This window comes from Polypterus senegalus, chromosome 10 (genome assembly GCF_016835505.1).
Source record: "Polypterus senegalus isolate Bchr_013 chromosome 10, ASM1683550v1, whole genome shotgun sequence".
Classification (NCBI taxonomy): Eukaryota; Metazoa; Chordata; class Cladistia; order Polypteriformes; family Polypteridae; genus Polypterus; species Polypterus senegalus.
The window spans coordinates 132,847,770-132,874,370 of record NC_053163.1 but is presented as its reverse complement, the minus strand read 5'-3'; the positions used below and the strand labels follow the sequence as shown (position 1 = coordinate 132,874,370).

General features: G+C 43.8%; 1 protein-coding gene across 1 annotated transcript in view; it reads right to left on the bottom strand.

Annotated features, from left to right (window-relative positions):
• Positions 1-26,601, bottom strand: part of ncanb (neurocan b) — a 135,175-nt gene that overhangs the window by 17,343 nt on the left and 91,231 nt on the right. Inside the window, exons 5-8 of the mRNA XM_039767704.1 lie at positions 17,320-17,447; positions 11,098-11,391; positions 10,033-11,010; positions 4,528-6,687 (exon numbers count right to left, since the gene is read on the bottom strand). Coding sequence (XP_039623638.1) covers positions 4,528-6,687; positions 10,033-11,010; positions 11,098-11,391; positions 17,320-17,447 — 3,560 coding nt within the window. The remainder of the gene's footprint in view (positions 1-4,527; positions 6,688-10,032; positions 11,011-11,097; positions 11,392-17,319; positions 17,448-26,601) is intronic.

The window sequence follows — 26,601 nt, the reverse complement described above, 5'->3', positions numbered from 1 at the left end:
GAATGTGCCCTGCAATGTGCTAATCTCCACACCAGGGCTGGTTCCTTCCTTGTGCCCAGTACTTTTGGTAATGGTTCCAGTTCCCTGGACATTAAACAAATTTAGTAGTGTATGGATAAAATGTATTACCATGTACTGTATATGACTGGGCAACGTGCTTTACTGCTCTTCTAAAACAGGTTGTTTGGCAAGGAGAGGGTCCTTATTCATCTGGAGACTCAACACCCCTAAAAATAAAAAGTAGCTGAAATAACTTGGAGTGTGGCAAAGCTGATGGAGGGATATATATATCGATATATATATCGTAAGTGTGGTCTGCTGTTTATGTTACAATTTATATCAGTTTTCTTAAGTATTTATTATCTTATAAATTTGCCTAGTTACAGCCCTAATGGTATTGGTAGCAAGGTGAGAATACTAATTCAAAACAAGTAATTAAGTAAACTCTGGTCAGAATAAAAAAAACAGCACACATTGAAATACATTTCCTTTATAGTGTTTGTAGTAGAGTGATGGAGCCATATAGCAAACAAATTCAAAGGAACTTTTATCATACCCTCAGGTGACTGCATGCCTGCAGCACCTGAGGACCCTGATGTTGTGCCATCTTGAAGATATAGCTCATTGAAATTATAGTGACCAGACAATGACTTAGTCAAAATCTAATAAAAACATAACTCTGTCCTGTCTGACTTCAGGATAGGTTACAGAGTTTTCTTTTAAGCAAAGCACACACTAGCTGCAGTAAGTGTTTGTAATGATCCATAATCTTGGACAACTGCAAAGTGCACAGCACTGACCTTTAAACCAGAGCACTAATAACATTATGTGCCATACAGTCCAGATCATCCCTGAGTAGCAAATCCATAGAAACTGTAAACAAACATGGTGATTGTAATAGGGAATAGAAATTATTTGTTTTAGTTTATAATATAAGAGTTGTAATATTTAATATGAGTGTTTTAATTTTAGGAATATTTAGATAAGAGGTGGCTTTTATGTGAATAATGGCAATATTATAACTACAGTATATTATAGAGCTCATAGAGGAAATATTGTGCTACTTTTAATTGAGTGTATTTAAACAGGAGTTTAGAAGTAGATTGGGAGAAGCAAAATGCAGGGCACATGACAGGAAGTTCTAACAAGCGGGCGATTAGCTCAATGATTTTGTCATAGTGTCAGGAGCTGTCAGGGAGTAGGGGAGATGCTTCAGAAGCTGAACTGTCAATGACGACAAGTATTTGAAGGGCTAGAAAGCAAGAAAGGAAAGACAATGTTTCAGAAGACAATGTGGGCCAAGTCTGAGACAACTCAGTGAGATCCACTCTTCTTCTGAACCATCAGCTGAACAAATTATTGGGAATAACATTGTGTTTGAACAGAGTGTTGAATTCTGAGATGTAAAATCAATAAGAACTCTGGGAAAAATATAAAGTATCAGAATGTATATGTTTAAGCTCATATAAACTAACCAGTGTGTGCATGCTTATAAGAAGATGTGATATAGTGTTTTTGGGGACTTTGTTGTTTAACGTGTATGCTTAGCTTAAAATAACTTCAAGTTGAAAGGTAGAGAGACCAAGAGAAATTCTTAGACCTCAATTTTTTTAACTAATAATACTTACTAAAAATAGCCATCAATTTCACAGTGGCGGAAAATATATTTTAAAATGGAGGGATGACATACAGCTTTTAATATGACAATGCAGTTTTAGTATAAGAGAGGGAAGGCACCGTCAGTTCAGAGAATGCACCAAAACATCATTCTGTCAGAGGAGAACAGAAATAAAAACAGATGATAAGCTTCCTCCTGCCAGGTTCTTTGGTGTTATTATTGATATACTGTAGATTAAATTTCTACCACAAAGGTCAGAATCTAGCTGGAATTGAACATGCTGAATAGTCCTAGAAGCAGATAGCAGCAAACCTGGCCTTCCCTGTCCTTTCCACTTTACACATCAGTGTGACTCAGTCTGTTGATCAGTGCACTTGAATATGATACATCAGTGCAGGAGAGAATCTTTTCTTTTCTGTTGTACTGTTAATGATATTATGGCCTCTAGAGGTTGTATGAACAGTCTTGATGTTTGTGGAAAGTTTTTAGCAAAAAAACAGAGGCAGAACAACACAGATATTGTAAGAAAGCGTATTCTACCTACTTTAGAATAAAACTGGTGAAGGGCAAACAGTGGGACCCTCACAGTGTCTGCTCAACTTGTGATGAAGACAATGGGCAAAAAGTAAGAAGATGATGCTTTTTATATTCTGATGATACGGAGACAACCCAAAAATCACAGTGATGATTGGCAGCTCTGTTCTTGGAAAGTCAGCAACAAGACATCTACCACATGGACCTGATGTACCAATCCTTAATACACCTGACAGGCTTAACTGTGTAGACACTCACTCAGAGAGAGAAAGTATCTCAGGTGATGATGAAGACTGAGTTCAGAAGGAATGGCCAGCTAGAAATAAAGCTACTGTTTGGTGCTAAAAACACCATCAGACCCTGCTAGATGAAGTACTTCATTAAATGAAGCAGTTTGTCAAAGCTCTATCAAAAGATGATGCCTGTTTTATGCATTTGTGCCGAAGGTTTCCAGGTTTGTTTGAGCTAAACTGAAAGAGTGCATTTTTACGGACCTGATATTAAAAAAACTAATTTATGATCTGAAAGATCAGCATCAGAGCGGTAAATAATTGTTGAAATGTTACAGAGCATTTTGAATAACTTGGTTTCTAGAGCGCAAAGCCTACTGACGCTCACGTTCAAATTTTTTTTTTGTTAATGTTTTCACTTTATTGTTGAAAAAATAAAACATTCAATGCACTTTTCATCATCCCTTGTTGTGTGTCCTCATTCGCACTACTCCATCTTGGTCAATGACTATCAAAGTCTCGGGATCAAGGAGGAATACGCCAGCTGTGGGCAACCAGGCATCACACGTGGTTACTGTCAGAATGCATTTTTATCGCTGAAAACAAAAAAAGTGTGCTGACAAAATTGGAAAGTTCAGCTTTCTCTAGACAAGCCACCATAAGTAATAAAACACGTTCCAACTGCTGGAAGAACTGAAAGAAGTAACTACACTATTTTGGAAACATTGCAGGTATTAAGAGCTCCTTACCTTTAACTGAGTTTTTATTTGCCTTTAATTTTATAACCATAGGTCTGTGTGTTTCACCAGTAGAACTTATTTTACTATTGTGGAATGGCTTACATGCGTTATGCAGCTGCAGAAAAGAACCAAGTTAAACATGAAAGTGTGAACGAGGCATCAGGGAGCACCACACCAAAAAAAACATTAAAACCCCAATAAACCTTCTTGGTGAATTTCATGTTGCACAATCACCTGCAAAAATGTTTTTATCAGCTTTGAGGAATTGAATGTGAATTCAAACCTGCCTTTTATCACTCATCACTACCAAGAGGACACCCAGGAGCAAACTGGGGTTTGTGCCCTGAACCAGCAGAAGAGGAGCCTCAAGAAGCCTGGGAGATGTGACGGCAGTGGAGATGAAACATCACAAAAAAGGGAGGTGGGCGGTCTCGCTGGCATTCATTGGCTAAATTGGACACTAACCCTTCAATCATTGGCTCACATTCAGTCATTTCTGGTGGACACAAATATTTCTAAGGACAAGACCGGAGGGTCTCATTCTGCCATGAAACATTTTTTAGAGCGCCCAGGTTTTCCTACCTGGCTATCTTAAACCGTCTCTTCGCTAGATGTTCCCAGACAGGTGTGGGGTGCCAGAAGGTGGCAAAAGGCTTCTGTGACAAGTGACGGTGTCTACAAAAGTATGAAAGGAAATAAATAGAGCGGCAGGGGAAGCAGGGGAGGGGGGTGCCCACAAGGGCGACTTAAGCTGCCAGCTTTTATAATGCATGAGCGCAGGGCAGCGACAGGCCTGTTATGAGACTCTGATGGAGCGGCCCACTTAACGTCTTGAAAGCTCGTGGCAGAATTATTAATACGAGCTGTCAGGGGGCCGCATCTGGTAGGGTCTAATAAAGACTGACGATGATTTGTGCACTCTTCTGACTGTCGGCATGCTGGCTGGCAACCTGCACCAGTGGGGGAGACATCCGTGGTGGTGACAGCCCACCAGCTATCACAATGCAGCGCCACACCTAATCATGAGCTAGACAGAAGGTTGGCTGTCTGTTCGCTATAAAGTGAAAAGAGGGAGTGGGAATCCTTCAAGATGGCTTTGGCAATGCAAGGGACAATAAGATTTGGGGACATAATAAGGTGGTCACATGCTGATATGGGTTGAGGAAAAATAAAAGAGAAATATTATAATGGTAACCATAAGCGCTTTCATGGCAAGAGGATGGGCAGTGCAACTGCCATTGTGCCAGGATGGAGCCGCCAGAAATGCAACTACCATTGTGCCAGGATCGATCCTTGTATTAACTTGGTTTTCTATCTCTATATTGCCCAGAGAGGTTGGTCCAGTGCCAGTGAAGCAGATGTACCCACTGCTCAGAATTTAGTTTTATTGGCAGAATAGTCCTACCTGGCTCAGCTCCAGCTCCTGTCTCCTCGCCAGCTGCACTCCCTCCTGACTCCTCTATGCCTTCTGCTGGTGGCTGGTTACCCACTGTGACATTGGTGTGTTCCATTGAGGCGTTCACGGGAGAAAGTGGTGGTGTAGAGGGGGACGCCATGGGCAGCTGGATCAGCTGTTCTGATTCATCCAGTGTTTCGGGGGAGTGCATCTCCGACTCACCCGAGTGTCTGACCTCTTGATCTCTGGAGTGCTCCTCTTGGTAGGATTCGTTCCTCATTGACTGTTCAGTCTGCTGTAGCCCAGGATGTTCAGACACATCTTCTTGCAGTTGCACTTTTGAAAGCTCTATATGTTCCATGCTATCCTGGTCAATGTTCAACATCTCTTTGGATTCAGGGACAACTGTAGATGGAGACACCACATAGAGAGTGTGCTCAGTTTCAGATGATGAGTTTTCCATCGAAGTGGCCAAATGGGCAGTAGATGCAGGCGTGACATTCATGTCCTCCCCGTAGAGAGTTGTGGTGGAAATAATGGTCAGGTCTATTCCCAAAGAAGGCAGCGCATCTGTTTGGTGTGGGACATAGTCAACAGCTCCTCTGACCTCTGCGACATCTTGTGGATTCTCAGTGACAGTCACTGAGGTCACTTCAGTGCCTCCAGGAGCTGTCTTGCCAACTATGGTGAATGGCAGTACCAGCTCCTTGTTGGACTCTTCTGTCACCAAAGGGTCATCTGGGTGGGCTTCAATTGTGATTGGATGAGTAAACACTTTGTCTGGTTTTTCTGTCACAATGTCTTTCTCATGGTTTGTCCATCCTTGGAGGGAATCATCTGTTACCAAAGTGTTTGCCTGGATGGCATTAGTGATGGCCTGGTGAGTTGCAACAGTTACAGGCTTCTCCGTCTCAGTCTCTTCTTGTTTGCCTACAGTGATGGCCAGATGTGTCCAATAATTGGGAGGCTCCTCTGTTACTTTATGATCATCTTCTCTCAAATTTATTGGTTCCCCTGTCATCCCATCCTTTTCTTGATTAGCTCCAATTACGAGGGACTCCTCTGTCACTGGCGTGTCTTCTTGGTTGGCCTTGATGTTGATGTGCTGACTTGTATCTTTATGAGGTTCACCAGTCACCCAAGCCTCTTCTGGCTTGGCTTCCTTAACAATGAGATGTGTGAAGACTTCATCTGGCTCACTAGTCACCCCTGGGTTCTCTGGATGCGCCACTACAGTGGTCAACTGTGATGAGACTCCACCCGGCTGTCCAGTCACCCTGTGGAGCTCTAGATTAGTTTCAACTGTAGCTGGCTGTGATAAGATGTCACCCGGCTCCACTGTTGCCCCAGGGTCCTCTTGGTGGACTATTATATTGTCTATTGGTGGTGAGGCTTCTTCTGTCACCACAGAGTCATCTTGGGATATTGTGATGACTGGCTGTTTTGAAACTTCACCCAAATCTCTGGTCAATTCTGGTTCCTCCTGGTGGGCTTCAATACTGGCTAGCTGTGTGGAGACACTAAGGGGCTCCTTTGTCCCCATAGCCTCCTTGACAATGTCCACTCCCTTTGAGGTGGACTCTACAGCTGAATAGACTTCTAGCGAGGTGTCTTCCTTCATGGGAGCAGCTGGTGGACCTTGAGTTGAGTTCAATGCTTCCTGCCTGACCAGATGCCCAGCTTCCTCTCTGCTGCCACTGCCTTCTGTTTCACTGAAAAGTTGTGCCAGTCTTGGCAATTCAGAGTGCTGAGGAACAGCCTGGGTGGAGGTCCACTCTGGGGCACCCAGGTGGCTTTCCTCCTCTTCTTTGCCTTCCCCGGAGAAGTTTTCTGCTGTCTCCTCCTGACTCAGCCTTCTCACTTCTCTGCCTTTGACGTGATATTCAAGTGTCAGGATTTCCTTGAAAGTTGGCAGGTCATCTCCTGAAGTTTCTGCAGTGAGATCAGCCAGGGGAGTCAGGGTGGGCAAGCGTGTCCAAGTAGCGATGCTCTCTGGTGGGCTGCTGGGTGTTTCCAAGGGTGTCTGTGTTTTGGTGGACACATGCAAAGGTGGGAGAGCCCTTATATTGGCAGCCACCGGCTCGGAAGCCCACGTCTCATCACCAGTCTCGGGAGCAGGAGTGGGTGGTGGTGAACCTGCTGCCCCTCCACTTCTGTGTTCTGAGAACCCTGTAGGGCCAGACATAGCAATTAAATGAGTGGGTACTGGAGCTCGATTAGCAGCCGGTGAAGATGCACACCGTGCCAACTCTCATTAGCTTCAATTTATTCACCCCCCCTCCACATTAATTTACCCCAAATAAAGAAGCACATAAGATGATGATGAAAAAGCTGCCTGCCAGTCCCCAGGAAATCTCATCGCTCGCAAGCCTCATAAAAATTCCAATTATTATAATTCCGGTTAAATCTCACTAAATAATTTATCCCCTTGTGCGAATTCAGCAGCAAAATGTGTGTTTACATATTTACTCATTTAGCCAATTCCACAGTGCCAAGCTGCCATCCAACTGTGCCATCCTACAAACTCTGTGACAGTGTGTGCCCTCTGCTGGCGGGGCAAGTGACGGTACACCAGCAGGTGGCAAAGCTTCCTCAACAATGTGTCAGGTAGTGGCTTAGTGAGTGCCAGCCAAGTGTTGCTGGACAGATGGCTGGTTAATGAGTGCCAGAGGGCGGCAGAGATGGAATGGCAGCCTTCAGAGCTGACAGCATGGTGGCTTTGTGAGTGTCAGAGAGAAAGCAGTAGGTAACATTGTGATAGTGTGGTGACATTATGTGGCTTTGTGAAAGCCACTTAGAAAATCCCCATGTAATTGATATGTGGTGGCAAGAAACACCTCTTTCTTTTTGCTTGTGCCAGGGTGTGATGCTTAACATCCAAGTGTTCTTGTGGGTGACATTTGGAAGGCATGAAATGTTATCAGGTCCTGACAACTGCTGGCAAGGAAGCACTATGGTGACTTTGTGCCCATTGGTAAATAGCACAGTGACTTTGAAAACTGCAATGAACTTGTGGTTGGGATCATGGGTGCTTTCAGTAGCACTGGATTGCATATAGTATGTGGGTCCTTGTGAGTGTTAGTGTGGTGATATCAGGCCCTGTGGTTTGTAAATGCCAGGTGTGCAACAAAGGAAAGCAAGTGCTTTTCCTAGTGCCAAGTGATATAGTATCACATATCTCTGGACCCTGAAGGCCAATGGATGGCATTAAGCTCCTTTGTGGGTGATTTGTGCCAGCTAGAAAGATCTACAGTTTCAGAAGTGCCAATGGTGTGGTACTAAACGATGTGGTGACTTGATTATTGTATGTGAGAAAGCAACATTTTGCTTGACATCAAAAACCAATGTCTGAGGTTCTTGTGACCAATAGTGGGTGACAGGGAGAAGTATGGTGGCCTGAAAAGGAAACTCTAGACATTTATGAGGGCTGATTATTTGTCAAAAGGGATGAAATGATAATTGTCCCTCAGGAGTACTATTGAGGTGGAACTATGTACTATGGTGGCTATGATTTATGCCAGTTGTAGGAATTTGTGAGTGCCAGGACTATGGTGCTGCCACAGAACAGTATAAAACCAAAAGAGTGGGGCTCAACTTCATGAGTGTGAGAAAGAAGCCATGCCATAGCACTGAGTCACAATCAGTATGGTGACATAAGCATTACGGTGGGTTTGCCTGGGCCACTTTTTATGAGTGCCAATATTGTTTGTGAGAGGACATTAGATGAGTGTCAGAAGAAGGCCTAGAGCTTTTTTCAGTGCCAAAGAGCCTGGCAGCCTTGCAAATGTTAGTAAAGCTGCACCTGGCATCATAGTAGATTTGAGAGTGCCCAGGTAAAAACGTTAGTCAACAACATACAAGGACTGCAATGAGTGGCAAAAGGCACCGTGGTGGCTTTAGAAGGAAACCCTACACTTCTGAGAGTGCCAGTGGTGTGACGCTTGACATCATGTTAGTTTCATGATTGTCTGTGAGAAGACATTAGCTACTAGCTGTTCCTGTGAAGGGTTAATGAAATGTAGTTGGGAACTGTGGGGGCTATGGGGGTGCCATATGGAAAGTTCTAGGCATTTATGAGTGCCCAGAGTGTGGTGCTTTTACAAAGCAGTAAAAATGCCAAAAAGGTAGCTTCATGAGTGTCAGGAGGAAACCATGCCATAGCACTGAGATATAATCAGTATGGTGACTTTATGAGTTCCAGGGAGACACTGTCCCAGTTAGAGTACGTGTCTTGACATTTCACTCTGTGGTGGCTTTACCTTTGCTGGGCAAGGAAGCTCAAGGCTGTAATGAGTGCCAGTGGTGTGCTGTTTTACATCATGGAGGCTTTATGATGGTTTGTGAGAAGGCATTCGATGGCAGCTAGTCTTATTGAGTATTAGTAAGCTGGCATTATACCTTTTAGAAAGATTGAGGCTTTTATGAATATCAGTGGCATGGTGATGTCATGGTGGATTTGAGAAGACCAGGGAGGTCGATGGAGTCCAGGTGGGTTTTAATGAGGTACATTAGGCAATGAGATGGCTGTATTTGCGCCAGTAAGGTGACATTAGACAACCTCAAAGGTTCCCGAGTTCCTGGGGAAGGCAGTGCCAACAGGGGGGATTAGAAAACCAGGATGGCAGTAAAGTGACATTGGACAGCATGAACAGTTCTTGAGTTTACCTGGGGGAACTCTATATGGTAGGATGATTCTGTGAGTGGCAGTGCCATTTGGCAGCTTGGCATTAGAAATCAGGGTGGATTTGTGAGTGCCAGTCAGATGCTACCAGACAATGTGGTAGATTTGTTTGGCCACTGGATAGACTTTGTACAGTATTATGGCTTAATGGATGCCAGGGGAGCTATACCGTGGCTCTCAGAATGGCTATAGTATGCCAGAGAGTAACATGGCAACTTTGTTAGCATTAGCCGGCATTTCTCTGATGGGCACATAAATAATTGATTATAAAATCTGTTTTCTTTCTGCCAGTATAAATATTTAACAGGTGCCTGTGGTGGGCTGTCTTCCTTTGGGGTCAAACCCTGTATCTATCCATGGCACCCTTGTCTCTGTCCCCATGCTGACAGATTTTTGGAGCAACAAACTTCTCTCAGCCAGGCTTAAAGATTGTCTTGGGATGAAACAGATATGGCCGTACATTATGCATGAGGGTGAAAGCAAACTGTTTTCCCTCAGCTGAACACGAATGCGTCAAGCCGGATTTGGGTCAGTGAGGAAATTTTTATTAACAAACCTCCAGAGAGATGGAGGCCTGGCCTTTATTGATTTACAACCAAGCACAATTTATCACCTCAGTGACAGGTTCCCCCACTGCCTGGGGTGTCGCCCCCCTCGAGATGCTCTTCATAATGGTGACCTCTGCTGGGGGCAGCCACCCAAGGTTTTAGGGACCTGCCACAGAGCCAAAGCCTTCACAGAGCGGTTCCTGGTCCGCTATCCAAAAGGTGCTAAATCATAAAAGTAATAAAAATTGAATTCACCCTTACTGGTCATGTGCCGCTCGCTCCTACCTGAAGTGCCCTCTAGTGGTGACCATCGGTCTTTAAACTTGGGAGTGGCCAGGCTTGATGGAGGACCTGGTGGGTGCTCAGGTGTGCCCTTTCTAGCCCTTCTCTCGAACCCATCTGCCTCGTTGTCTGCGTGAGCTTGATTGTTGGAACCTTCTAGAATCTCCATCAAGTAGTTGGATTCCAGGGGCTGTTGTTCACTCCTAATATCTGGTTCATGGGTGGGGTCTTCAGTTTCAGCACTTGAGGTGGAGTGTCTTTTTGCAGCACCTGATGCTATGGAGGTTGGCACGGCTGCCTCATACTTTGTTGAAGTGGCAGGCAAGGCCCCCATATTGAGAGGGGCATGGGTATTGGTTATCTCAGCACTAGATGGCAGTTGATTTACGGTTTCTACTTTTTGCCCAAATTCCAGTGACCCCTGATCCTTTGTGGGATGCCCTGAGAGATCACCCATAAAGCCCCTTTGCTGTCGGTGGCCTTCATCCCAGTGATCTTTCTGCTCTGCTTCACTGACCAGAGTGGACAGCAGATTGACAGATTCATCTGCTTGAGGCTCTGGTTGCCTTTCCAAGGGGAGGATACCCTGCCCGCCTACTGGAAATTCCTGTTGACCTTCTGGCAGCTTTTCTGATTGCAGGGAACTCTGAGATGCCAGACTGAGCTGCTCATCCTCATCTAGTTTGACCAGCCCTGGCCGCAGATGAAAGGTAACGTGCTCGGCAGATATCTCTGAAGAGTCATTCGACCCAATGGCGTTCATCTGCTCCTCTAGAATTGCACTCCTTTGTGCAGAAGAAGCACCCAAGTCATTCTGCAAAGAGGAACCCGTCTGGACTTCTTGTTCTAAAGAAAACGCTTGCCATGTCTGATCCTCAGTGGATCCAGTCCACTTTTGGTCCAAATTGGCAGAACTTGAGTTGCCAGAATTTTTTGACAGTTGCAGACCTGCTGCCGAAGCCACTGCTCGACGAGGAGCGCCTGAAAATAACACGAGAATAAAAAAATAACACAGAAGGAATATGAAAGTCTTGAAAGCAGCCTGAAGCCACGGTGGCATATTCTTACCTCTGTAGCAGTAGGCATCAAACAACAACGTAGTGTCTGGGAAGCCTGTCCGGTTTGCATGCTGGTAGACTGTTCGCACTCCAGGAGTGTCCCCACCACAGTTTCTCCGTGGCTGTGTGATGGGGTACCTCACACTGCCATCGGCCAGCCAGCCTGGATCACAGCGGTCAAACCCATTCTGCCATGCTAGGTAGAGCTGCCCAACGGTGGCCAGGTGGGCACCCAAGGAGTGGCAATGTGTGGATGCTGTGGCAAGACTCAACTTCTGGGGCGTGGTAGTGTGAAAGACGTCACCTAAAATACAAAAGAGACTTGGCATTACCTGACTACCAGGAGCTGAACAAGATGCCCTCTGCTGGAGATTACCCAGCTACACGGGTTCTTCTCACTTACATCACGCACTATGATGGATAGCTGACTCTCCACATTAAGAGAAGAAGGAAAGTGCTGCAAGGAGTGCATTGAACAGCTAACAAACAGACTAAGAGCAAAGCCTACAGTCATGGGGACCCTGGCTCGAGAAACTCTGCTCTGGGCTACCCGAGACCACTGGAGTGAAATATGTAGGTGCATTTGGATTGTGTGAGGTTACTGATGTGGCACAGCTCTTAGTGAAGCAAATGCGCGGCACTGCCTAGAAATCAGTGTCAATACTAAAACTAATTTCAAAACCAAGAGTGATGAGCAGACAAAACGGTGTAATTTGTTTAGCAGCGATGCAGCTAAAAGTCAGTACTGACTCACAGAATGATACAAGGCCATGATGAGCTAATTTGATCATCGTTGAGCCAGACTAAACTAATACAATTAGAAGAGACTCGGCCACGTGTCCCAGTGAACATGTGGAGCCTACGGTGCCGAGAACGAAGGATCTCGTTACTGCCTTCTGAGGAGACCCCTCCTGAATCTGGGACACAAATCTGCCTGTCCTTCTCTGCATGGCTGCCTGACTATCAGCCTGGCTTGAGGAGGAACTCTTATTTAACCCAGCGGTGGCACCATTTGACTTATACGGTACTGGCTCCCTTTATTTTATCAGATACACAGCAAAAACTTTCCATCACTTTAGAGTAGTTTTCACATTCACTCAGTCATATTCGCAATTTGCTTATTCCAAAACAGTTTGGTGAAACCTACTTGTGCTGTATGAGGCACAAAGCACTGGTCCATTATAAAGTGTATTCATCCATCCATCCATCCATTCATTCATTCATTTTATAAACTGTCAATTTTATTCTAGCAGTGCTGCTTGTGGAGCAATAAGCAGTTATTAAGGGGACAAATAAATACATTAATTAATTGCTTAAATATTTAATTTTTTAAACATTCTTAATGCAATGTACTGAGTTGATTCTATTCTAGCAGTGTTGGCTGTGAGGCAATAAGCAGTAGAAAAATGGGACAAATTCATTCATTTTTCATTTTATAAACCGTCTTAATGCAATGCACCAAGTTAATTCTAATCTAACAGTGTTGGTTGTGAAGCAATACGCAGCTATTAATAGGACAAAAATTAATTAATTAATAAATTAATTAATTCATTCGTTCATTTTATAAAACATTCTTAATGCAATGCACTGAGTTAATTCTGTTCTAGCAGTGCTGGATGTGAGGCAAGAAGTAGTTTTGGACGGGGCATATTAATTAATTCATTCATTCATTCATTTATTCACTGAGTAAACCTAACCCAGCCACAGGGAATACACAAACCAGTGTGTTTCTTTGTGCCAGTTCCAAGCCCGGATAAATGGGGAGGGTTATGTCAGGAAGGGCACCTGGTGTAAAATTTTGCCAAATTCATATGCGGACAACAATTTTTTAGATGATCCGCTGTGGCAATCCCTAACGGGAGCAGCCGAAAGAAGAAGAAGATTCACTGAGTAAACCTCTTTACTTCAATGCATTGAGTTGAATCCTGTTCAACCGGCCGAGTTGGGTGTGTCAGTCCATTGCGGGGCCCATTTTTTCATCCATTCTCTCACTAAAGTTTTGAACCTGCTTATTCCAGCATAAGGAGATGGGTCACCCTCAGGCTACTCTCACGGAGCCAGATATATACATCTGGAGACAACCAGGAGTGAATTTTGCTTAAAAGTGGGTGGGATCAACTAGACAACCCAGTGATTGACACATTTTCTAAACCAATCCAACGCCTCATGAAGGCGGTACCTAAAGTAGGGGGCGGTGATTTTGATCTGGCAGACAGTAAGCTTCTGATTACGATGAACTGTCTACAGTTGAAAAGTCTCAAAAAGAGACTCCAAATAAACATATTTACGTGTATCACGTGTGGAGAGAACATTTCATGTGATGAAAGTAAACATAACCTGTTGCAAAGGAAAACCCTTTCTGTGACATCAGATTATATGTTGGCATTTGCAGACATCAGAGGGCAAGTGATAAAAGTGAACGTGAATTTATCGTCACAGGTGCTGAGTGTGCTCTCTGTTGCTCGCAGTTTTGAGGACAGTGTCGGAGTCGATGTAAGGTTAAAACTATTGAAAGCTATGTTCGTGAAAATATGAATTGCAGGATATGCATTTAAAGTAAATGATGTATCACACTCCGTCAAAAGGGGGAGGTGAAAAGGACTGCTGTTGAGAGAGCTGATAATGAATAGCCAAATGAGTAAATAAGCTGCCTGACGACAGTGACGCCACTCCAGCGAACCGACAGATGAGGCTGCGCAGCATCCACCTTCTGCCAGCATGTCTCCACAAACAACTAAAGGAAGTTAACATAACTGCCTAATTGGAAATGCAAATGTTCAATGCCTGAATATGGCTGCAGTATTTTAGCACGTTGTGTATCCGTAGACCATAATTACCTGTTGAATCTCCATTTGCAATTTAAGTAAGCACGTAGTGATGCAGTAGTCAAAATGACAGAAAGATTTCATCATGGACAAACGCATGGGGCCAAGTAGCTGCGGTGGTCTTGGTGTCGGTCTGTCTGTCTCTCTTTCCAATACACACACAAATCATTAAGCTGCAGATACCTTGTTCTACGGAGCACCTGAGCTGATAACAGAAACCTTACCTTCTTCTCTCAGTGCCAAGTCTTTTGTTCAGTTTCTCTTACTTTCTCCAAGTCTTTCCATAGCTATTTTACATACTTATCTAATACATGAGTAGAAGGGGGACATGTCAACTCCAATCATTGAAAGAAATCGGGGAAGCCGTTTCAGCAGGGGATTTCTCCATTATTCACTGCAGACTTTTAAACAAGTTGTCCCCAGACGTGCGTTCTCAGTTGAGAATCCTGCCTGGCCCTGCAAAATGTAGCCTATTTGGAAAATATATATTTTTTCTTTTTTATATACTGTACCACCTTAGTTCCACCCTTTTTAAATTTTAATTTCTTAATAATTTAATTGAATCTATTTGTACATTTTATTGCTCAGTCTCATGGCCGATTCAGGGCCCATTTCACTGAATGTTGTACTTGTATAGCCGTGCATGTGACAGATAAAGACTCAATCAATCAATGATTATACGATGTAATCAGTTACAAACAGTGCATGTCTTTGTGTTACCTGTTCATGAATTTTGCCTTCACAGTTGTTTCAGTGTTGTGTTTGTGAGGTGGCCATGACAGACTGGCCGTGTAGCTCTGTGAAGAGGATGACTTGCGCTCTGTTTTGTGTATTATACTGTGCTAGCTGCGTGTGGTCTTCGGGACAAAAAACAACCTGAAGACTCCCTAGCAGTTTTATATATTCGTGAACTTGAAGAGGCATCAGATAATTCTTAAGAATTACCCAGTGCAAAGGACGTGGACACACCTATGTTTGCTGCCTCACTGGTTTTCGTAAGAAGACACTGGTGATACCATATCTTAGCCGTGCCGCTAGCATATGAGTCCTATTAATCTTTGTCTTGAGAAAATACCTCCGGATAGGCAATGTTTTTAGTGGAAACTTCAGGCCTTGCTGTTTGTTGCTGAAGTGTTTCACTTGCACGTTGTTGAGCCGCGGCGTTTGCTTTGTTTCGACGTTGTGTATCTTCATCTATGTCATTAGCACAATGTCATTGTTGTATGGCGGTGTTTGCTGCACACAGGTCTTTCGTAGTGAGAAGTGAGGTGCTTGCAAGTGCTGAAAAACTGTAATGTGCATGCATGCACCATCTAGTGGCTGTGGTTGAGTGTGAGCAGAGTGGACCGCTCCACACACACACACAGCCACACACACACAGCCACACACACACCCTCACAGAGTTCTTTCATTTATATATGTCTAATTTACCCCATTTTTTGACACCCATAGCACATTCAGTCTACCTGGAAGGGGGTCTCTCTCTAAATTGACTTTTCTAAAATATCTTCCATTTTTTTCCCCCATAATAATTTTTTTGGGGAGTTTATTTTTCTTGTCTTCTTAGGGAGTCAAGGCTTGGGGGTAGTCATAAACAGGGCCTGTTAAAGCCCATTGCAGCACTTCTTGTGTGACTGTGGACTACACAAGAAATACATTAGATAGATAGATAGATAGATAGATAGATAGATAGATAGATAGATAGATAGACAGATAGATAGATAGATAGATGTGAAAGGCACTATATGATAGATAGATAGATAGATAGATAGATAGATAGATAGATAGATAGATAGATGTGAAAGGTACTATATGATAGATAGATAGATAGATAGATAGATAGATAGATAGATAGATAGATAGATAGATAGATAGATAGATAGATACTTTATTAATCCCAAGGGGAAATTCACATAATCCAGCAGCAGTATACTGATACAAAGAAACAATATTAAATTAAATAGTAATAAAATGAAAAAATTAAAATAAAATTAATGTTCGCATTTACTCCCGGGTGGAATTGAAGAGTCGCATAGTGTGGGGGAGGAACGATCTCCTCAGTCTGTCAGTGGAGCAGGACGGTGACAGCAGTCTGTCACTGAAGCTGCTCCTCTGCCTGGAGATGACACTGTTCAGTGGATGCAGTGGTTTCTTCATGATTGACAGGAGTTTGCTTAGTGCCCGTCGCTCTGCCACAGATGTTAAACTGTCCAACTTTAATCCTACAATAGAGCCTGTCCATTATTTGTTGTTGTTGTTTTCTATTTGTTTTTTTCTGTTCTCCAGGCCATTGGATCTTACTCTATTCTTTGTTACTTAGTATTGCCTAATCTTATTTTTATATTTTTCTTTTTTCTTTCTGAAAACGTGCTATAGAGATAAATGTTGTTGTTTTAACACACTTTACTTTTAACATCGTCCCCCCAGCATTACTCCCAAGGTTATGCTGCTGAGTTCAGCCCTGTACATTTAGCTCAGCAACTTAAGTTTAGTGATATCTGAAATATTGAGACTCATTATTTGAAACAGGAGATACAAATTAAGCATACATCTGAGTATTTGCTTCTGGAACTTTATCCTGTGGACACTTATAGCTGCTGCAAGTGTGTGTGAAACTAACAATTGCACAGGTGAACAGAGCACGAAATCCGCAACAGTAACCTGGTTAAGGGTTTACATGGCTATGTATCTGGTGTAGTCACAGAGATATCTACGTTTGTTAGCTGGGTTTTTCAGAGAACAATAGCCAATTTTCTATAAATCAGTATAAAGGTATACATAACATTGTTAAAAAATGGGGTTCGGTGAATAACTGGGTTATTAAAGTGCATGTAAATGCAGCACCTTTTGTGTGAAAGGTAAGGAAGAAAGAAGTTTGGGGTTAAGGTAGTTGTACTCACTAGTCACAGGCTGGAGACTGGTGATGTATTACATGTTGATTAGTGCCTACTGTTACTAAAAAAGTCACCGTTCTCTGTCAATAATGTAATTTACCTGAGAAGTTCAGCACTCTGGACAGTTACCTGGTAGTAGACTGACGCAACGAAATTGCACTTAGAGGTTTCTCCTCCAATGTGCTGCTCATCACTATGCTGAAAATCTCGATCAAACATGGCTTTTAAGAAAAACTTCAGAGATTGTATGGTTGGCAGTGAAGAGTCCATTTTTAAAGATTGTACATGCATTGCAATGGGGTTAGTCTGCTTTTGGAGCAAATAACTGAACTGTGCAACCCTGCAAAGCTATTAGCAGGTTGCAGACCTAATGAAAGGAGCTTGAATGAAGCATTTCCATGGTGATGTCCATCATCCTTAATTCACTTGCTGCCCATGCAGCTTCGGGCACTGCTCTTTCAATTAGAGGCTCTTGAACCACAAAGACTTTTTTTTTTTGCCTTTAATACGCACCACTCTGCTGTCTGGCATAACAGTACACATCATAGAGCTCCTTGGGGTCCCTTGGCCCATAATTTCTCACGCCAGGTAGGGCCTCTCTGTCTCCATAGCAACCAGGCCTGGGTGATCTGATTGGATATCTATGGGAGAAGTAACAACCAGTTAATATACAGCTGCAAGGAAGACAGAAAGGAAGAAAAAGATAAACGACTAAGAGGTTGAAGCAGAGAGAGAGAGAGAAGGAAGGAAAGAGAGAGCAATATTAAGTAACACATAAAAGCGACACGCCTGTGCAAGAGTCGAGAAGAAAGCACCAGAGGGAAGATTATAGCGCAGCCCAGCTTTTCACAGCATCCCAAACTGAAGCTTCTGCGCCTCACATTCATACTTCATTATGCAGTGCGGATGACTAAGTCTGGAATTACAGTTGTAAATCCTGCACATTGCTCTTGAAAGTTCCATGCTGCTGACCCGTGGAGGAACCCTGAAGTATCTCCCTGAGTGGCACTGAAGCACATGTTTAACGACCCTCTGACTTCATAACTGAGGCATACACTCCTACAGAGTCTGTATCTTTATCACCAGGATGACAACCGTGTCAGACGTCATCTGCCAATAAGTCGCTTTGGGATGCAAAAAGCAGTGGGAAAATTTGTGTGACGCCATCGTCTTGTGTCCAAGCCTTCGGACTCAAACTTGAGTTGCAAACATGACATTCTCTTTATACATTATGCCTATAGAGAGCATCACTGAGCTCCACACAGCAGACACAACTAGGACACAGACAGTCCCAGGTTCAAATCAAGTGTACCTTAAATGGGATTCTGCACAATCCTTCTCTTTCTCCTCCATTTCTCCCAGGCAAGTGTTGTCCTCCTCCTCTCCCGACCCAGGAGTGCTTCCAGTGCCCTAACCATTGTCTCCAAGGTGCACTTCTGGGCCAGGCAGCACCACTCTGGAACAGGGTATTCATCTCACACTAGCTCACCCTGGCAACACCCATGGAACCCAACAGAGAAGCCCTATGGAACTACAGCTCCCAAACTGCCCTTTGGGCATCCATACAGGGCTTGCCACAAGAGATTCTGCTGCCCAGTACACCTGTGCATGGGAGGCAGTCTCTCAATGTCCAGCATTTCTGGCTACCCAACCAGGAAAGAAACTTCTAACTATCCTGCTCAGAATGCTTCTCCTTGCAGACCGCCTGCCCAATCTGCTGGCCTACTGTCTGGGTAAGAGATTCCCATTTATTGCTGCTGGGATGCCAATCCCAGTGCATCAGCTGCCACAGTACCCCTCCATGGCTACCTACTGACCAGGAGGGGAAATGTCACACCTCCCACCTGATCAGTCATTAAACTGACCAACCGGACTGGTAAGGGAAAGAGTCCATCCCAGTTTGGACACCCCACACTGGAGTTTGACACCCCTGGTCTAAAATATCAACCGACAAGACAAACAGATGAGTATCCCTGCATCCAAGACATCTTCACACAAAGCCCAGTCACCAGTATACTTGAATCCCCCTTAGGAACAAGACCTAGATATCAATGGCTACAAATCCTAATTTTTCAAGTTGTGAAATGAACTCATCTGTTTCCCTGAGTTATAATTATCAGTATGCAAGGCAGAGGCATCCATATCTACGAGCCCAGGCTGTTAGTGTGCAAGGCAGCTACAACGTTATCTCCAACGGAGAGTAAACAAAGCTGCCATCAGTGTCCCAAATCTTAATTATGAACATGCAGTGTAAAGACATCTCTGAATTCAAACTTTAGTCTAATGAGATCAAATTGAAAATAGATGTGGACAAATTCATCATCATGTGAGATAAAATAATATGTCAGCTTGAAAGCTAAGCTCCTCATCTTGGAATTCTAATCATGGTCACGTGAGACAACATCATTGGTAGCCTGGTGTCTGTGTTATCTGTTAGCTGAATATTTATTATAGTAGTGTTACGCACGCGGAACAGCACAATGAAATTCTGTTTATCAGAGAACAAGATACTCACCAACAGCACTGTGGGAAATAAAACAATCAAAAAGCATCAGACAGTTAGAGCCTTGAGACCACCTTAGAGGTATCAGCACCCCTGAATCTGATTCTGCAGTTTGAGAGAAAAAGACATCATTGTCCTTGAATCCGCATCTTTATCTTGGGAATCAAAGTCATCAGTATCCCCAAGACTTTTCTATTAAAGCCGTTAAGATCTCTGAATACTAACTATCTGTGTGGAAGATGAACTCACTAACTCTGAGTCTCATAAGTATCAGTGTGGAAGGTGAAATGATCGATATCCTGGAGATCTAACTGTAACACACAATGCAGAGGTTGTTGCCAGATTTATGTAGCTAAGAAGTCTCTATGCTTTTCAAATGAGGGATGGATAGAATCAGGCCTACACTTAAGCCCTACAGTATTTACACCCAGACTCCCGAATATTAACAACACCCCAGGAAAAAGACCATATACCACACCATACCATACCATATTTATTTGTTGAGCGCTTAAAAACACAGCATTACAACTGACCGAAGCGCTGTACAGTTACAACAAGCAGGACTAAAAGCAAAATATTAAAAACAAACATTAAGAGAGAATTAAAACAGAGATACTAAAAACAGGTCAGGGGACCAAATAAAATAGAGAAAATAGCAAAAGGCAAGTGCAAAATGAAACAGGTTAAGAATTAAAAGCCAATATGAAGAAGTGCGTTTTTAGGCGAGATTTGAATGTGGCGACTGAAGCGGCTTGCCTAACCACTAAGGGCAGGGAGTTCCAGAGCCTGGGTGCACAGACGGAGAAAGACCTTTCACCACGAGCTTTAAAATGTGCCTTGGGAACGGTTAGGAGCAGCTGATCTGTGGATCTAAGAACACGAGGGGGATTGTGACCAATGGAGCAAGACACTAAAATAGGCGGGGGCTAGACCGTTTAATGCCTTATAGGTTAGGAGGAGAATCTTAAAATCGATTCTGAATCTAACCGCAGCCAGTGTAGGGTTTTTAAAATCGGTGAAATGTGTTGGATTCTGCTACTTCCAGTTAGAAGCCTTGCAGCCGCATTTTGAGCCAGTTGGAGTCTAGAAAGAGTGGCTTTACTGATACCAAAAAGGCAGGAATTAGAGTAGTCAAGCCGGGACGTAATGAATGCATGGATTACTGATTCCAGGAGGTGGTTAGACAGAATAGGCTTGAGTTTGGCGATTCGCCTTAGATGGAAAAAGCAGGATTTTACTGTGCTGTTGACTTGAGCATCCATATTCAGGAACGTATCCATTTTGATTACATAGATTAAACACATCCAACAAACAAATATAGAAATATTCCTTATTGACTATAATAACTACTTACAAACACGGTAAGGAAAAATAATGACAAATGTACTAAACAAATCCCATGAACAAACCCTCATACGACGATATTTACAGTCCTGGACTCCTGCATCGGTACTATACAGGGTGGTCCAGATCTAATTATGCAGATCCAGATCACCTTGGATGACTTTGATTTATGTTGGGACAATTCCAGTTCAGCGCAAAGACGATTCTTCATATCGTCAGTTCACACACCTCTCGATGGTCTGGGATTTTTTGGGTGATTTTCTATTTAATAAACTTAATAAGTTATAGTGTAGTGAAAATTTCATAATTAGATCTTGACCACCCTATAGGTGATGGAAGTGGTTTCTGGAAATATAAACAATGGTTAAAGGATGAAAAGATGTGGCGGAATACTATTTTTTAATAAACTTTAATAAACTTGGATAGTGAATACAGTTCTACCACCAGAATCCAGAAGAATAGTCTTCAGAGGCATGCCCGTTTTTAAAGAGCATCAGTGAACTGGATTGGGAGGAAAAGAACCACCACTGTCCTTAAATCTGGTGGCCAAACACCATCCTTCACCGCTACGAATGCCCAGTTAACAAAAGGTTTAGGAGCTGCTGATGATGAAGTTGATCAGAACATCAAAAAGTCCTGCCACATCCTTCTCTTCCGGTTTTATCGGTACAAACCACAAACTACAAATCCCACAAGCCCCTCCGTATTAGTACCAACCTGATTAAAGGCACAGACCCCAATTTATAATCAGAAATCGGCATGGCCAATGTTGTTATTCCCATTTAACATTCACTCAACAGGACATACATACACACAAATAAAACCCCTAAGTGGTCCCGCTACATAGCTTTCCACATGGAAAATAAAGTCATTGGTGTCCCTGAATTCTAAGTATCCATGTGGAAGATGAAGTCATTGGTAACCTTGAATCATCAATGGGAGTGTGAACGACCGAGCTGTCAGCATTCCTGAATCTTAAATATCATTGTGGACGGTGAAATGATTGATATCCTGGAAATCTAACTGTCCATGTTTAAAATTAAACATCATCTCTGAATCCTAAGAATCTGTGTGGAAGAAAAGGTCATCAATATCCTTAAATCCAAAAAATCTGTGGAAGATGAAGTCATTGGTAACCTTGAATCATCAATCTTAGTGTGAACAACCAAGTTGTTAGTATCCCTGAATCTTAAATATCGTTGTGGAAGGGGAAATCATTGGTATGCTGGAGTTCTAACCATCAATGTAGAAAATGACTTGTCAGTAACCCTGGATCCTAAAAGTCAGTGGATGAAGAAGTCAATGGTAACCTTGAATCAACAATCTTTGTGTCAACAACTGAGTTGCCAGTATCTCTGAATCTTAGAAATGATTGTGAAAGGTGAAGTCATCAGTATGCCTGAATCCTAAATATCTGTGTGGAAGACAAACTATTCATCTCTAACTCTTAAACAGTATGTTGGAAGGCAAAATCATTAGCATCCATCCATCTATCCATCCATCAATCTATCCCTCAATTTTACTAACCCCTTATTGAGGGCAGGGTCATGGGGCAGTCTAAGCCTATCTCAGAAATCATTGGGCACATGACAGGAAGACAGGAACATCACCAGGGCAGGGAACCAGTCCATTGTAGGGCAAACAGACACATACACACACCCACCCACAGACACATACAAACCTACATCCACATACAAACACACTGAAACCAAGATAGCATCCACTGAACTTGCCTAACTTTGGACAGTAACAAGAAAACAGAACACCAGTAGGAAACCAATGTGGGCAGGGGACAGGATGTGAACCCTGATCTTCTTACTGTGAGGCATCATCAGTATCCCTGAATCCTTACTATCCATGTGGAAAACCAACTCATCAGTATCTGTGGAGTACTTCGAAGACCTCCTCAATCCCACTAGCATGCCTTCCAATGAGGAAGCAGAGCCAGGGGACTCGGAGGTGGGCTCCCCCATCTCTGGGACAGAGGTCCCCGAAGTGGTCAAAAAACCCCTTGGTGGCAGGGCCCCGGGGGTGGATGAGATATGTCCAGAGTTCCTCAAGGCTCTGGATGTTGTAGGACTGTCCTGGTTGACACGCCTCTGCAACATCGCATGGACATCAGGGACAGTATCTCTGGATTGGCACACCAGGGTGGTGGTCCCCCTCTTTAAGAAGGGGGACCGGAGGGTGTGTTCCAATTACAGAGGGATCACACTCCTCAGCCTCCCTGGAAAAGTCTATTCGGGGGTCCTGGAGAGGAGGGTCCGTCAGAGAGTCGAACCTCGGATTCAGGAGGAACAGTGTGGTTTTCGTCCTGGTCACAGAACAGTGGACCACCTCTACACCCTTAACAGGGTCCTGCAGGGTGCATGGGAGTTTGCCCAAGCATGTCTACATGTGTTTTGTGGACTTGGAAAAGGCGTTCGACCGTGTCCCTCTGGACAGAATTTCTAGGCGCAGCCAGGGCGTTGAGGGGGTCCGGTTTGGTGGACTCAGAATTGGTCACTGCTTTTTGCAGATGATGTTGTCCAGTTTGCTTCATCAGGCTGCGATCTTCAGCTCTCTCTGGATCGGTTCGCAGCTGTGTGTGAAGCGGCTGGGATGGTGATCAGCACCTCAAAATCCGAGACCATGGTCCTCCGCTGGAAAAGGGTGGAGAGCCCACTCAGAGTTGGGAGAGGGATCCTGCCCCAAGTGGAGGAGTTCAAGTATCTTGGGGTCTTGTTCACGAGTGAGGGAAGAATGGAGCGTGAGATCGACAGGCGGATCGGTGCGGCATCCGCAGTGATGCGGGCTCTGCATCGGTCAGTCATGGTGAAAAAGGAGCTGAGCCGTAAGGCAAAACTCTCAAATTACCAGTCGATCTACGTTCCTATCCTCACCTATAGTCATGAGCTATGGGTAGTGGAAGAAAGAACGAGATCGCGAATACAAGCGGCTGAAATGAGTTTCCTGCACAGGGTGTCTGGGCTTTCCCTTAAAGATAGGGTGAGTAGCTCAGTCATCCAGGAGGGGCTCAGAGTAGAGCCGTTGCTCCTCCGCATTGAGAGGACTCAGATGAGGTGGCTCGGGCATCTGATCAGGATGCCTCCTGGATGCCTCCCTGGTGAGGTGTTCCAGGCACATCTAACTGGGAGAACTATGTCTCTCAGCTGGCCTGGGAACGCCTTGGGATTCCCCAGGAAGAAGTGGCCGGGGAGAGGGAAGTCGGGGGGCATCTCTGCTCAAGCTGCTACCCCCGCGACCCGATCTCGTATAAGCGGAAGAGGATGGATGGATGGATGGAGTTCTATGTGTGTGACTAATTTAATAAGACCCAAATGGACACATGTGCTAATAAACAGTATAATACTACAGCTTTCATTAAAGGTTGTGGTGTAGTTTGCCATTTTGGATTGATGTCATGATCTGAATTCGGATAAACTCGGACTTGACCGACCTGCCCCGAGTTTATTAGTTGGAAGACCAAGTTAAGGGGGTGTTCCAGTTGAAAATTCCAGCCATTATCTCGAAAATTCCAACTTCCAATTTTAAATGGAACGCAGCAAAAGTCATCAGTCTCTCCAAATCTTTCATCTCAGTTTGGAAGGCAAAGCCATCAGTATCTCTGAGTACTAAATATTCATGTGGAAGACATAATATTCAACATCCTTAAATCTTGGATATTAATAAGGAAGGTAAAATCATCAGTATCTCTGAATCCTAACTACAGATGTGGAAAACGAAATCATCAATATCCCTGAATCCCAAATACCTGTGGGGAAAACTAAACCTTCAGCATCTTGACATCTCTGAATGTGAATCCCTGAATATTTTTATTTTCAGTGTAGATATGAAGTTGTCAGTGTCTCTAAAAGTTAAATATGATTGTGGATGGTATCTCTATCCTATATATGCACGTGGAAATGTCTCTGAATATTAAATTACCATGTGGAAAAAATGGAAGCAACAGTGGACAGGGACACAAACACATGCTGCCACACTCGAGATTTACTGGATATGAATCACCGGGGGTCTCTGTCCCCCAATCTCAACATCTGACATGGAAAGGAAGGCAATGGCATCTTTGAATGGCTTGTTAATACAAATGTGGCTGGCAATCCTGATGTCAGATCATCTTGTGTGTAAGGCAACAAAAGTAATAACGTTAAAGTACACTTTGAAGATCATTGTACCCGCTTATTACTGTGTGTTTTATCTCGTTTGTGTGTTCATGGATGCATGGTATGTACTGTAGATCTTCTGTTAGTGTATTGTGGTGGGGTTTTTAGCAGTTGTTCTGAGCATTGTAAGAGGTTACCCCGGCCACAGGCAGACACGACAACGCAGTGTCCACAACACACACGTTTATTTACACACTATTTACAACTATTATTTACAGTTCAGTCAGTCCTTGGATCCTTTGGCCTCCACTTCTGTCTCGCAAGCTCCGTCCTTCTTCCACCCGACTCAGGCTCTCCGAATAGAGTGAGGCGGCCCCTTTTATCTTGTCCCGGAAGTTCTCCAGGTGCCTGACAATGAACTTCCGGCAGCACTCCCCAATGTGGTGGAAGTGCTGCCCTTGCACCCGAACCACTCCAGGCATAAACCATACCTGGTCTATCATTCATGGTGTCCCAGAAGCGCTGTCCCCCAGGGATCAAGGACCATCTGGGTGCCCAGGGAAAAGAAGTGCTGCTCTCCTAGTTCCTTCTTTCTCCAGGCATCCTGGCGGGGCAGGGTTCCTGGCTGTCTATCACAGCATCTACTCAGTGAAGGCTGGATTACAACAATAAATTGTATTGAATTGCATTGAATGAATGCAGAGCTACAAGGTGGCACAGCCTGTACTGGGAAGTGCTGGGTTCAATGCAAGAACCAACCCAGACAGGAAACCAGCCCTTCACAAGTATCCATACTGGGCCAATAATAAGGTGAAAATCAGCCCTGCTGGCACAGAAACATCATCCTGAGATCCCAGAACTGTTCTGTTTAGGAGTGCAGGACAGTCACGAGAAGGCCAGAATCTTAATCATCAGTGTGAGACAAAATAATCAGAACGTGTGGACCCAGGCTGTTAATGTGTAAGACATCAGTACGCTCAACATGAGTTGCCAGCTGGCGGCTTTGCCTTCAATTGGAACAAAGTCAGATCGTGGTAATCAAAGGCAAAGGCTTTACGAGTCCTCAGTAAGATGGATTTCTAATCATCAGAGGCACAACTCTCAGAATCTTTATATTGTATTTATCAATTTACCAGCTAATTGGATTACTTAGTGTGGTCAACAACACTCAATATAACCAATGACTTGCGAAAACCACCATACTGAATCTGAACCTGAAATACAAAAGGCTTTGGTAGCCTTCAGGTAGTAGGCCTTAATTTAATCCCTACTAAACGACACACAAAGATCGGTATTCCTGAACTCCAATTATTAGCATGCAAGACAAATCCCTGGGGTTTTCAAGGTGTGTCATGTCCTAGGGATATACATCAACGACCCCCCCCCACTCCCAACACTGGTAAAATATACCACCGAGACATCAAGGAAAACAAAAATGTCCAAGGTCAACCCCCTACTCCAGCCACTATCCTGAGTGTGACACAGCTGGGAAATCTCCAGGGTTTAAATCAATCATGTGCTGCTACCTCAAGCCATTTTAAATCAATAGCATTACCCTGCTGATTCCAGCACCGAACAGACCTGCTGAAAAGTACTCGTTATTGGAGAAGACAACATCCTCGGTGTGTCTTCTTCTAAACTTTAGTCATGTAAGACATCTTCAAATTCCACAATCAAATTTATTGACCAGCCCAACTGCCATCCAACCATATTTTTGGTTTTGTCTCTCTGACTAGGTAGACTGTATTTTGTAGCATGTATTTAGGGGTGGTTCCCCAAGAGGCGGGGCCACCTGTCAATAACCATCACGGACCGCCCACCACCCTATAAATTACAGGGCCTTCA